This window comes from Neovison vison, chromosome 9 (genome assembly GCF_020171115.1).
Source record: "Neovison vison isolate M4711 chromosome 9, ASM_NN_V1, whole genome shotgun sequence".
Lineage (NCBI taxonomy): Eukaryota > Metazoa > Chordata > Mammalia > Carnivora > Mustelidae > Neogale > Neogale vison.
In genome coordinates, this window is record NC_058099.1 from 51,707,501 (window position 1) to 51,721,379 (window position 13,879).

At 39.3% G+C, this 13,879-nt stretch overlaps 1 protein-coding gene across 5 annotated transcripts in view; it reads left to right on the plus strand.

Moving 5' to 3' along the window:
- Positions 1–13,879, plus strand: part of BNC2 (basonuclin 2) — a 427,511-nt gene that overhangs the window by 70,007 nt on the left and 343,625 nt on the right. For 3 of the 5 annotated variants that reach the window (XM_044265617.1, XM_044265619.1, XM_044265622.1), the window contains exon 1: positions 9,147–9,241. The exons of the other annotated variants lie outside the window; for them this stretch is intronic. In XM_044265617.1, the coding sequence (XP_044121552.1) occupies positions 9,218–9,241 (24 nt within the window). In that variant the 5' untranslated portion in view covers positions 9,147–9,217. Of the gene's footprint in view, positions 1–9,146; positions 9,242–13,879 lie in introns of those variants that run through there. 5 annotated transcript variants of the gene reach the window in all.

Consider the following 13,879-nt stretch of genomic DNA (forward strand, 5'->3'; position numbering starts at 1 on the left):
GCAGTGCTTAAGAGGGTCACAGGGCACTTAAAATCACTAGGCTGTGGGGAATAAAATTCCAGGTCTGTTGCACTGAAGATTATTTAAGATTTGTGTTTACCTAGTAGTAACTAGTACAAAAGTACTCGTTCTGTGTGAGCCCTTTTTAAAGAAGTACCTTAGAAGTACATGATCAATGAAATTGCTACAAAATAGATTTATGTTCCAGTGGCTGTTCTTAGCTTTACCAAGGTCACAGGTTCCATTTGAGTCTCCATTTCTGGATGTGAAAAGCAGATTGCTTTCGACTTTGTTAGGCATGAATTGCCTTACTTTTAAGCTATTTGTTTCATATTAGAGGACACAATTGTATACATGTTATATATGGTTATATGCATGTGCAGTAAAGGCTTATAAACCATATTTAGATGATATTTCCTTTGCATCCTCCAGAAGTGAAATTTTGAGAAGGAAACAGGACTTTATACCCCTCTCTATGTAGTTTCTTCTTTAGGTGAGCTGAAGTTCCTTTTCTTACTGATAAGATTATATAGGAGGAATAAGTTTTCCTGGACCTTCTTAGGGTCCTTGACTGGGTCTGAAAATTAAACTAAAAAAGCTTAACAGGAGAAAAGCATACAAATTTATTAAACTAAAAAAGCTTAACAGGAGAAAAGCATACAAATTTATTTAATGTAAGTTTTATGTGTCATGGAGACTTTTGTAAGAAATGAAGACCCAAAGAAATAGACCCGAGTATTTTACGCTAGGTTTGATGAAGAGTATACAGTTGTGGAGGAAGGTGATAGGGTAAGAATATGAGGTAGTTATAGTAAACCAGAGGAAACTTAGCAAGGCCTGTTAGAATTCTTCTCTGCATCCCTTTTTCTTTGGAAATAGGGATACACCTTTCCTCTTGGTGTAGGGAAGGCATCTTGCATATGGCCTTTTATGGCCTGTTTCCAGTAAGAAGGGCCAGGAGAAGGTCAGCATAACCTTCCTGATTGTGCCATTTTCTCAGATTCCTTCAGCTTAAGATATTCAATATGCCAGCCTACTTAATATGGTTAATAATTGCAGTGCAAAAAAAAAAAAAAAAGATTTTAGAAAATAAAGATTGGAAAAAATAAAACCAGTTTTCACATGAGTACTATTTAGGCTCATTATAGATTATTATTTCTTCTGTTTTGGTGGGTGTAGTACTGGGAGGTATTAGATTGTGACCTTACTGAGCTTTTCCAAAGAATTTTTAAGTTGGTTTTTTTTTTTTTTTTTGCTGTAGTTATTAACATTTTATTCAAGAAATTTTAATTTATTTATAAATGCAGTGGAATTCAGTTTTTCTTAGCTACATTTTCCTGTTCTTGTCTGAAGAAACTGGTTTCTTTTTTGTAGAAAATGAAATATTTTAATAGTCTAGCAGTCAGGAAAAAAAAATTGGAAGAAAATAGGCCAGTATGTCATCAGTTGTTGCCTCTGAGTACTGGGATTATGACTAATTTCTGATTTTTTTTTTTTTTTTTTAAGATTTACTTATTTTAGAGAGACAGAGAAAGCATGAGCAGGAGGGGCAGAGGGAGAGGAAGAGAGAATCCAAACTGACTCTGGCTGAACATGGAGCCCTCTGCAGGGCTCAGTCTCATGACCTTGAGATCACAACCTGAGCCAAAACCAAGAGTTAACTGATTGTGCCACTCAGGCACCCCTAATTTGTTTCTTCATGCTTTTCTACGCTTTCAAGATTTTCTGTAGCTAAAGTATATTGCATTTAGAATCTGAAAAAAGGAAAAGGCATATGTGTATTTTAGCAGATTTTCACATGCCTAAGGAGTCAAACATTGCCTGTTCTATTTATTGCAGAAACTGGAACCTTGGTTCTAGGCAATTAAAAAACAAAGCCCTGGGGTACCTTGGTAGGTCAGTGGGTTAAGCCTCTGCCTTCAGCTCAGGTCATGATCCTAGAGTCCTGGGATCGGGACACGTGGGGCTCTCTGCTCAGCAGGGAGCCTGCTTCCCTATCTCTCTTTGCCTGCCTCTCTGTCTACTTATGATCTCTCTCTCTCTCTCTGTCAAATAAATAAAATCTTAAAAAAAATAAAAAATAAAAAACAAAGCCCTGTTGATGTTTATATAGCTTCCATAGCTACCTGCTGTTTGGATTGGAAGTACCTACATTCACAGACAACCTTCTCATGGGGTTTGCTGTTGACCAAAGGAAGCAGTTGTGTTTAGGACTTAAATGGCAGAAAGGGCTCACCACGGTCATTACTGCCACATGGGTCTTTACCCACTACTTCCTGTGTGTGTGTATTCTGTGGACATATGTTCATTATATGTGTAATGCCCATTCAGTGTATTTGTGCAGTGGAAGTGGATTCACAAGGCAGTGAGAGGAATCGTGGGATAATTTCATCGTTTCCTCTATCATGTTTCAATAGTTTAGTGGACAGTGCAAAATGAATACCTGCCTGTGGGTAGATGCACTTATGCTCCTATTACAATTCATAAAGTTTTGAATGTTACTTCCAGTTGGGGGAACTTCTTTAAACCATAACATGCTACAGTTACTTGAAAAAATTGCATAGAAAATTGGTGTTTGAGCCCAGAAGATTGCTTTGTTACTTTTTAAGTGTGATCTTGGGGCTCGTACTTTTAACCTCTGAACTTTGTTGTCCTTATCTGTAAAATGGGGATAATAATAATGCCCTCCATTAGAAGCCATTAGGGGATGTATGAAATTCTTTTGTAACTCCATATACGTTTCATTTATTGACTAAGCCACTCTTGGCAGACTACCTAACTTTGAATGGAGGTGATTTGGATCACATCCCTGAGTTCACAGCCTAGAGCCAAATTGCATTTGTCCATTCTGCTTAGAAGAGGGGAGGTCAAAGATATATAGCTTTAATCTTCTGTTTTTCAGAGACTATGCCTACTCTAGCCCCCATAGGTTCCATTAAAATACTCAAAAATAATTCATTTTCTTTTCCTAATGACTTGGCAGAAATTTAGAATTGAAAGAACTTAGTAACAACCAATCTTTCCTTCATACTTCCAGATCAATGAAAGAGATTCTTGGGTCCTGGAGACCAAAGAAAAAATCAGCAGGAATGCTCAGGGTGAATTGATGGGTTGCAGAGCTGGTAATTACTTTCATAGAACTAAAACATTAGCTTAATACATGGAAGCAGAGTAGATGAAAATCGGGATTTGGACGCCTTTCCCCAGGGCTCTGATGGATATCCCACACTTTCCTTCTGGAGGCAGCCTTCTCTTTGATGGGATAGCTCTCCTTTCTTTCCTGGGACTTGATACGGATTTTCATGCCCCACCCTGGTAGACCTTTTGTTTTGGTTATCCTGGACAGTTGCTGATAAATATGTATTTTTGTTTAGGTCAGCCAGCTTTCACGGTGGGAGGAAACCTCTGTCCCTCAAGAGTTTTCAGCTGGATACCAGATATTGACAGATTGTGCTCATCATGGGGTTCAAATTTCTAGAATTACGAAGCTTTAGGTTTTGGGCTTTTGTTGCCAAGGAGGTTTTACTTTTATTTAAGATTTATATGAGAAAGAGAGTGAGCGTGTGAGCATGAGCAGGAGGGACAGAGGGAGAGTGAGAGAGATTCTGCAGCAGACTCCGCACTGAGGGAGGAGCCCAACACGGGGGACAGTCTCACAACTGTGAGATCATGACCTGAGCTGAGACTAAGAGTCAGACACTTAACCTACTGCACCACCTAGGTGCCCCTAGGAGGTTTCACTTTTTTTTTTTTTAAAGATTTTATTTTATTTATTTGAGAGAGACAGTGAGAGAGAGAATGAGTGAGGAGAAGGTCAGAGAGCGAAGCAGACTCCCCATGGAGCTGGGAGCCTGATGTGGGACTCGATCCCGGGACTCCAGGATCACGCCCTGAGCCGGAGGCAGTCGTCCAACCAACTGTGCCACCCAGGTTTCACTTTTAAAGCTAACATGTGTTGATTGTTTATAACTTCCTGGTGTGCTATGCTATGGAAGATGGTGAGCCCATAAAGAGATTTAGTGACATGATTATTTAGTGATATGTGTTTGCCCCCAAGGGGCACACATATATATTCAGGTGATAGTCAAATCCATAGTACATGAGAGCTCATTTAATCTACAATGCTGTCAGCCCCAGCCCTTCTATTATACAGTAGAGAATTGGATATCTAGAGAGAAATAACTATTGCAAATTATTAGAGCTAAGAATGGATTTGAATTAAAGTTTTCTGGGTTCAAGTTTCTTTTTACTTTATGGGAATAAGAAAAGTAGCTACCTTATGGCATTTAGAAAGAATTAAATCCAAGAAGATCTATATTAAGAGTTAGGAACAGTGAGTAACATGGAATAAGACTTAAAAAAATGAAAGCTATCGGGTGCCTTGATGGCTCAGTGGGTTAAAGCCTCTGCCTTCGGCTCAGGTCATGATCCCAGGGTCCTGGGATAGACCCCCGCAATGGGCTCTCTGCTCCGTGGGGAGCCTGCTTCATCCTCTCTCTCTGCTTGCCTCTCTGCCTACTTGTGATCTCTCTCTGTCAAATAAATAAAATGTTTTAAAAAAAATGAAAGCTATCATCATGGTCCTCTTCTGTTTACTTACTGTCCTCTTCCTATTTAGTATTACTATCATTACTACCACTGCTGGGCTTTGTAAGATAGACGGTTCTTTGGTGTGTGCCATGTTGGAGAAGCTTTTGCTAATAAATGGAAACAGGTACTCAATTTATCATGATTCTATCTAAAGAAAATTCCACAATGTTGGGCACTTTCACTTCCATATAGACCCATGAAAGGCATTAGCAAAAGATAATTGATAATTTGTAATCCTAATTTTGAATTCTGTACATTTTGCGTATATTAATGGGTTAGTAATATTTCAAACGTATGAAGCTTTATCAGATGTGATTCTGTTGAACTATATCCTTTTAATAGCAGGGTTTCTGTGGAATCATGATTCATGGCTCTGTACTCTCCTGTACTTCCTTGTCTCTGTAGATATCTACATGGAATATGTAATATTTCAAGTATTTAAGTTTCCTAATCTGTCAGTACAGAGCTTTCATTTGGAAGACTTTAGTTATGAAATATATTCTGATGTAATTATTATTTTTTTAAAAGATTTTATTTATTTGATAGAGAGCAAGGGAGCACAACAAGGGGAATAGCAGAAAGAGAGGGAGAAGCAGTCTCCCTGCTGAGCAGGGAGCCCATGTGGGGCTTGATTCTGGGACCCCAGGATCATGACCTGAGCCCAAGGCAGGCGCTTAACTGACTGAGCCACGAGATCCCATCTAATGAAACTATTTAAAAGATCAGACTTTTGAGGAATTTCTAGTGACATGGGAATATACGCCAATATATTAGTTGAAAAGAAGTGGACACAAACTGACAAACTGTAGATAGTATGACCCCAATTTTGTGGCACAAAGAAGATTGTGTGTGGGGTGCGCCTGGGTGGCTCAGTGGGTTAAAGCCTCTGCCTTCAGCTCAGGTCATCATCCCAGGGTCCTGGGATTGAGCCCCGCATTGGGCTCTGTACTCAGCAGGGAGCCTGCTTCCCCACCCTCTCTGCCTACTTGTGATCTCTCTCTCTGTGTCAAATAAACAAATAAAATCTTTAAAAAAAAAAAAAAGAGTGTGTGTGTGTGTGTGTATACATATGTATATGTATATATGTATATATATATATATGAAATGTACCAAATGAGAATAGCATTACCTATTCTCTGGGGAGATTAATAGCTATCTTTAAAAATTTTTACAAATAATTTTTTTTACTTTATTTGCATTACTTGCAACTCACTTCTTATACTTTATATGAATTATGTAAGAAGAAAGAAATAAAGTCAGTTGTGCTTTGGTAAGAGTGATTGGTGAATGCCTGTTTGTGTTATACCAGGTCTGACTCTGATGTATTTGCATTCAGTCTCAGGCAGTGTAGATTCATAGAAAGAGTGTGGACTCTGGAGTCAGGTTGGTGTGGGATTCCAGCCTGCTGCCTTCTTAAGAGCTTTGGGATGAGGCACATTGCCTTTCTGAGCCTTAGTTGTCATTAAACCCGGATGCTGTCTCCTTTGCAAGGTTTCTTAGTTCTGAAAGCAGCTTGCTCTGAGAGGTGCTCGGTAAATATTTGTTCTTTTTCTCCTCCTAACTACAGCTCTTAACCTCCCAGCCTACCCCAAGTTCCACAATGATTAATTCAGGGAATAAAGAAACTTGGAAAAAAGTTTCAGTGTCATATTAGTATGTTCAGTGGTTTGCCTTTTCAGTCATCTTTCTACTGTAAGTCTCACATCCTTGGGAACCAAACTCCTGACCATCAGGAAGTGTCTTACTTCAAAGGATAAGGAAACTGAGCAAACCAAAATCATGGAGCAGTGTGAGAGCATGCTTCTCATCGAGAGCTGTCTGGGGAATGTTGTGGAATAGAGTCTCCAGCCACCTCTCCCTGGCAGTGATGTGGAGGGTGTGGGGAGGACTCGGGGGCTGAAGTAGCGTTTATAATACAGGGCTGTCTGGCCTTCCCTGAGCATTCTTTTCCCTTCCAGGATTCCTGTAATTGTCATCACATGGTTCAGTCTCCCAAATGTTTCTGGTATTGCAGTGACTTTTGGAGTGTGTTTAAAAAAAAAAAAAGCCAGAATTCTTTTGTGTCTGTTCTGTGGTATGTGGATGTGTACAGATCCTATATCTCAGGAATAAAAAGAAACCAGTCAGATGCGGAGCCCTCCTCCTCATTTCTCTTGAGCCTTCCCAATTTCTTTGCTGATTCTTTTCTACCTGCACTGTTTTATAGGAAAAAAAAGAAATAAGTGAGGGAAGATATAGGCAGTAGTCCTCCTTTCAGCCCTAGTCAGCTGACCTTTTGGTCTCATTGCTTTTGGGGACTTTTGTAGAGCTTGCATCTCTTTTGGATCTATTAAAAGGCTCAGAGTGGTTGAGAGTTGGATAGTTGGTGAACCCTGTGAGGAATGATTCAAAGCCTTGGACCCTGCCTGGGCATGGAAGAAAAGGGGACATGGGAGACAGACCCTGCATTTCATCTGACAAAATTCTAATGACAGAAATTACAGCATTAATTGGCAAGGCAAGTATTAAGGTGGCAAGAACAAAAAGCACAAAGAGAAAGATGAGATGTGTTCAAGGAGGAGTATGTAATACAGTGTGGTTTAAAAATGAGGAAAGTTTCGAGGCGCCTGGCTGGTTCAGTCAGTAGAACATGTGATATTGATCTCCGGGTCCTGAGTTCAAGCTTCCTGTTGGGTGTGGAGCCTACTTTAGGAAAAAATGGGGGTGCCTGGCTGGCTCAGTAGGTGCAGCATGCAACTCTTGATCTCAAGGTTGTGACCAGCCTCATGTTGGTTGTAGAGATTACTTAAAAAATAAAATCTTAGGGGTGCCTAGGTAGCTCAGTCAGTTGAGCGTCTGCCTTTGGCTCAGATCATGATCCCAAGGTCCTGAGATCAAACCCTGTGTCTGGCTCTCTGCTTAGCAGGGAGCTTGGTTCTCTCTCTGCCTCTCCCCCCCGCCCCCCCACCTTGTGTGCGCTTTCTCTCTCTCTCTCTCACTCGCTCATTCTCAACTAAATAAAATAAATAAAATCTTTAAAAGAATGAGAAAAGTTTCATGAATTTGTAATCATACTTTGAGTTAGGGTCAGTCTAATGATTCCAATTTTAAGATTAATGCTGTCTGTAAAGATGCAGAAGGAATGGCCTATGCCGTCAAAGACCATTGCATTCTGAGTTTTTGAAGGTATTTGAATTTTCCTTCATTGTAAGTTTATAACTGAAAATCCAAATACAGGAAGATCTTGCATGGGGGTGTTTTTTTATCAGATAATCTCTTATAATTTGACCTTCACTGCTTTCCTAGAAAGGCAAAAATTGTCTAGGTGAAAAGACAGCTAATTAAAAAAAAAAAAAATGGAGCCATTGACACAACTACCCCGTATGTTTTCTCATCCCCTCATTCCCTAAGTGGAGACTGAGTAGAGAGGTGAGGTTGGATAGGATTGCTCAACTGGATCATATTGGGAATTGTAAAATTGAAAAGAACTGACACTTTTTTTCTGATTTATGTTAGCTGAGAAATTGTACTTTTTGAAAGCTGCTTTGCTGGCTCTTACTCATCAAACTAGAAAAATAGTTCATTGCATTCTGGTGCCCCATTGTCTTACGTTCGAGTGTTCTGTAAACTCAGAATCAGATCTAGATAGTGGTGTTAACTGTTGACTTCTTGACATAAAACTGCACTTTTACAGATGTCATATGAATCTTTAAAAACAATTGAGGTCAACAATGATGTCTATGCAGAGAACCATCCCACCTCTCTCTTTGCAAGTGTCTGGGATGGGGATTGGGAATAAGCAAGCCGTTGATTTTAGCAATAATAAGAGACAACACATCGTTAAAATAAGAAAAGTCTAAGTCGTGATGATTTTATTTATCTTGGCAATGGTTGGTCTAAGAGTGGGCATGTGACTCAGTTCTGGCCAGTAATTTGTAAGAGGAAGTCTGCAGGGAGAGGGTAGTGAAAGTCTCCTGTCTGAAATGAAAAGCAAATGATGGCTTGGAATTTGGCTGTGCTGCTTACCAAGGCAGTGAGCAAACATGAGGATGGACACTGAGATAGGAAAGGCAGAGCTGGTGTCATTGACACCCTGACTACATGTTTGTTCTGTGAGAGAACTAGTTGTTTAAAATCAACTGGATTTTCTGTTACCTGGAACCAGCCCAATTTCTATCTAATAAAATGCTTCTATGCTTTATCATGCTCCTTCTATTATTTTCCTTTCAGATTTGTGAGGTAGTTTTTTTTTTTTTAAGATTTTATTTATTTGTCAGAGAGAGAGAGAGAGAGTGTGTGTGTGCACAAGCAGGCAGAGGCAGAGAGAGAAGCAGGCTCCCCACTGAGCTAAGAGCCCAATGCAGGATTCCATCCCAGGCCCCTGGAATCATGACTTGATCTGAGGCAGCAGCTTAACCGATTGAGCCACCCAGGCATCCTTGTGAAGTAGTTCTTAAAATCTGTAAGTCACACAACCCACTATGTATCATTTAAAGTATTTTCTATTTCAGGACGTAAAAGACAGATTCTCCTTTTTGGTGGGATTGAAAACTAAACTGCCCCTTCCCAAAGCAGGTGCACCTCTGCCAGTGAAGTCTTCTTGTTGACCATCTCGTTTCACCAGTGACGGAACCTTGGTGAAGGTGTGATGGGACAAACATGTTTACATTTGGTTTGTATTAATTTATTTTGTTTCTGTTCTTTGTAAATTGGATAGTCTTTGCTTAGCAACTTTTTTTCTGCTTTGGATTATTAGGATTGATAAGAGGAGAAAAGAAGTGTTGGGTGTTGTTAGAGTAGTTATTCAGTTTTTAGTTGGTATTCCTTTGGGCTATAAGTTTTATTTGCTGTCTCTCTTTGTTGACAGTCCTGTTGCTATATTTAAGCCCCCTCTTGCAGTATATTTTACTATTCAGTAAAGAGAACTCACTTTATTTCCTAAGATGAATTATAATTAGGACTGCTTTGTACTAAGACTCTTTCTCACTTAATACCCCTAAGGAGATACAAATGTTCTAAATGTGTCCTTCTGAATGGACTATATTTTGAGAGGAATCTACTTATTGTAGTTAACTAATCCCGTTGCTTTCATATCATACATCCTTATTAGACTCTCGTGTTTCTGTTCCATCTGGAATTCCTTGTGAAATCAGACCTTAACAAACAATGTTATTAACTTTCAGTGTCAGTGTTACTGAAAATGTCAATGAAATTTGTTGGTTCTACATATCTTGTTTTTATGGCACTCTTGATTTTTTATACACTCATAAATATAATTCCTTCACTATTCTTGCGAAATGAATTTTGTTTCTTAGTTCTTTTTTTTTTTTGGTATTTTTGTTTCTACTAACTAGCATAAAATAATTGAAGATATTTGAATTCCCCCACCTAGTTTTTTTGCTCCTTTTATAGTTCTGCTTAGCCCCTTGGATCTCTGGACATTGTGCATCTTTTTCCTTTTGCCTGAAAATGTCCCAATAAAACTGGATCCTATATTGAGTCATAGTGAAATGGGTTTATCCAATTTCTAGGATTCAGTGTTTTACCTCTCAATAACCATGTCCTTCTGTGGTCTGAGAAAGCAGTGAAAAAGTGAAGAAGTTCTGAAGAACTTCATCTATAGAGTTATAATTTTTGAGCTCAAATACAGGCTTTACTGCTCACTATTTGTATACCCTTGGACAAGTTATTTGACTTCTCAGAGAGTGCTTTAGTATTCTTCTATAAAATGGAGACTATAATGCTACTTTCCTTGTAGGCTATTTTGAGAATTATATGAGAAAACTTAATGAAAAGCTCTTTTGGTAGTGCTTGGTGCACACTAAGTGTACACTTGATGTGATGGTATTTGGTTGAATTTTTCAAAGTGCATTTTAAAGTCTGTTTTTTCTTTAGAGTCTTCACAATGGCCCTGTGAAGAAGGAGCTGTTATTTAACTATATTTTATAGGGGAAGTCATAGAGGCACAGCATCACTTCATAACTTTGTTACTCGTAACTGAGTTTGGATTATAATCTGACTATTTCCTCTAATTTGTTAGACTTGACTATGAATTGAGTTGTTAGGAAGTTGCCTTCATTTTGTGATGCTATAAGCTAGAAGGTATAGATGGGAAGGGCATAAATTCCAATTCCTTAAATTTGTCTCAGTGGTGAGCCAATTGATTAATTCTAAAATTATTATAAATACAAATAATTCTTAGTTTGCCCAGTTCCCATATGCACAATTTTCAGTTACTATAGTTAATTAAGTAACACCAGTTTCCAAAAAACACAGTTTAAATTTCACTTATGATGTTAGCTGTGAATAATTGTATAATAGTCCAACCAGCACACCCTGTTATTTGGTCCCGAACAGACAGCAAAGCATGTAGCTGTGTTGCTTCTTGTCTCATTATAACATTTCATAAGACTGGGTAATGCAAAAAGGGAATTCGATGACAAAGATCAAGGTTGCAGCAAAGAAATGAAAAGTTGATAATGCTGGGAATGAAATTTAAACCACTTACAAAGAGATTTCTGGAAAAAATACCTGACCATGTAGATGTCAGCACTGCCACTGTTGTAGACACTCCATACATGCAGCCAGAGGAGCTCAGCGAAGGGTAATTGGGACAAATTAGGAAGGTAGCTGTGACTAAAAGGATGAAGACCTAACAGAGGAAAGGATGCTGGCCAAAAATTTCACATTAAAGGAACTCCTCAGAGGAATACTGCAAGACACTAAAACACAGAGGATCAAATGTTGGAAGCTAGTTCAAACATAGAAGTGTACCCCTTCACCAAGGGATCAAAAGATGCTCATTTGGTATTTTAAATTACACAGTGAAGGGATGGCATTACAAACGACACTTGATATTTTTTAATAAAAGAAGAAACTTTTTAATTCTCAAAGCTTTGAATACTTAAAATTACAGTATACTAAATAAATGTTTGTTTTTCCATTTTCCTATACATATATAACTGATAGTTTTTAATGCTCTGACAAAACATGTTAGAGGTTGCAAAAAAATAATAATTTTCCTAATTGATGATTGAGATTTGATGATTGAGATTGCTTTGTGTGGTTTCAACTTGCACTGTCATTTCACACTTCAGTTATTTGATGAAAGACCAGATTATTATATCATAATGTATGTGTATAATATATATAATACATTTCTTTGAATGCAATGATCGGGAAATATCAGGCATTATGAGAGCCTAGAGGAAGGGCATCCAACTTAATTAGCTTGGGAATTTGAGGGGTGGGAGAGAGAGGGAGGCAGCCTGGACGACTTAGGAGTTAATTGGGAAAAGCTGTGTTAAAGAGTGAGCCAGTGGTGAGAAGCTTGTGCAGGGAGAGTACAGGACATTTGAAAAAGTTGATTTTTGCTGGAATGTGGAAGGCAAGATGGGACAGATAAACAGTGCCATGGAACCTGTAGGCAATGGAAGAGTCCTTGGGGTTTTCCCCAATTTTTTTATATTAGGGTAGGATTTATATAGAGTAAAATGAACCCATTTTAGTGTATAGTTTGATGTGTTTGATATAAGGCCCGTAACCAGCAGCAGAGTCAAGGCAAAGAACATTGATATCACCCCCTAAAATCCTCAGTGCTTCTGAGTAACTAAGCGCTCCTCTCGCCCTCGCAACCACTGATCTGTTTTCTGGTCCTGTGGAGTTAATGCCCTTTCCAGAATGTCGTATCAATGGGATTATACAGTATGTAAACTTCTTTTTTTTTAAATTTTTAAAAGATTTTTATTTATTTATTTGACAGAGAGAGAGATCACAAGTAGGCAGAGGGGCAGGCAGAGAGAGAGAGGAGGAAGCAGGCTCCCCGCTGAGCAGAGAGCCCGATGCGGGGCTCCATCCCAGGACCCTGAGATCATGACCCGAGCCGAAGGCAGAGGCTTTAACCCACTGAGCCACCCAGGCGCCCCTACAGTATGTAAACTTTTAAGTCTGCTTTCTTTCTCTTAGTGTAATACTGCTGAGATTCATCCATGTTGTTGCATGTGAAAGCCTTTGGGCTATAAGTGGGAAATTTTTCTGGGATTTGATTGGGGGATGGATGTGAGAGGCAAGAGTAGAGGCAGTTATTCCAGGTTAGCCAGGTGCTAATGTAGGAGAGTTGCAAAGGTGGGCTTGATTTGAGAGGTGCGTGGGAGGTGGAGTTGGTCTCAGCTGAGCTTGGGAACACAGGAGTAACAACAGATGGGGAAGAGGAGACTCTGTATTTTGGATGTGTTGAGTGTGTGAGTGTGGGATTACCTTGAGGTGAAGTCCAGCAGGAGGTGGACATGTGAAGAAGTTGATTTCCCCCCTTTCTTATCCTCAGGTTCTTGCCAAATCCAATTTGCTAAACATTGACCTTGCTTGATGAAAGGGCTCCCTGTCCTGTTCATCCTACCACATCATCATGAAAAATTTGCTTCCAAAGTCTTGTTTGGCCTTATTGCACTGTTGTTGAACAAACTTGTCGTTTTTTAGAAGAATGTCTTTACCAAATAGTATCAAATAACACCATTCATCTGCATTTAGCCATTGTTTTCCATAGATGACTATATAAATGTTTCTAGAGAAGCTGTGGTCCTTGGAGCTGGATATCAGAGTTAAGTAGTCGTGAACCAGCCACAGGTCAGGGATTCTCTTTTGTTCTCTTTTCCATCAAAAGGCATTCTCGAGAACTATGTTTTTGTAGGGTGCTACATTTGAACCAGTTTGAACCTTATGGGATAGAAGTAGTGATGAAGGAACACAGTATTATCTGTATTTAAGATGTGGCTGACTATTTTCTGTGTAAGCTCTTGATTCAGTGAAGATCCTTAGGCTGCATCCAAACTAATAGGAGAATTATGTGTTTCATGAATGTCTACATCTGGCCTAGGAAGGGAAGTGGTGGGCAGTTGTTTGCCCCACTGATGAAGAACTTTTCAGAAAGGTGATTTACCACACAGTGGCCTGTACCTGAAAGGTATTGCCTGCAACATTGGCTCATGGCCATAATTATAGCTAACACAGCATTTTATAGTCAGGACAGCTCCATAAGGTAGGTAATATGTTTTTCATCTCTTACGTGGGGGGCAACTGGAGTACAGAGGGATCAAGTAACTTTCCCAGAGTCAGACAGCTAGTTGTGGAAGAGCTGGAATGCAAAGCCAAACCATGTGGCTCCATAGTCCATACTCTTATGTACACCATGCTGTTCTCAGAGTTCTAGAATGCTAACATGGGAAGGACTCACAGGAATTTTTTTTTTCCCTCACTCTTCATTTTATAGTTAAGATCAATGCAGGCTAGAGAGGCTCTGATGCCTCACTCGGGA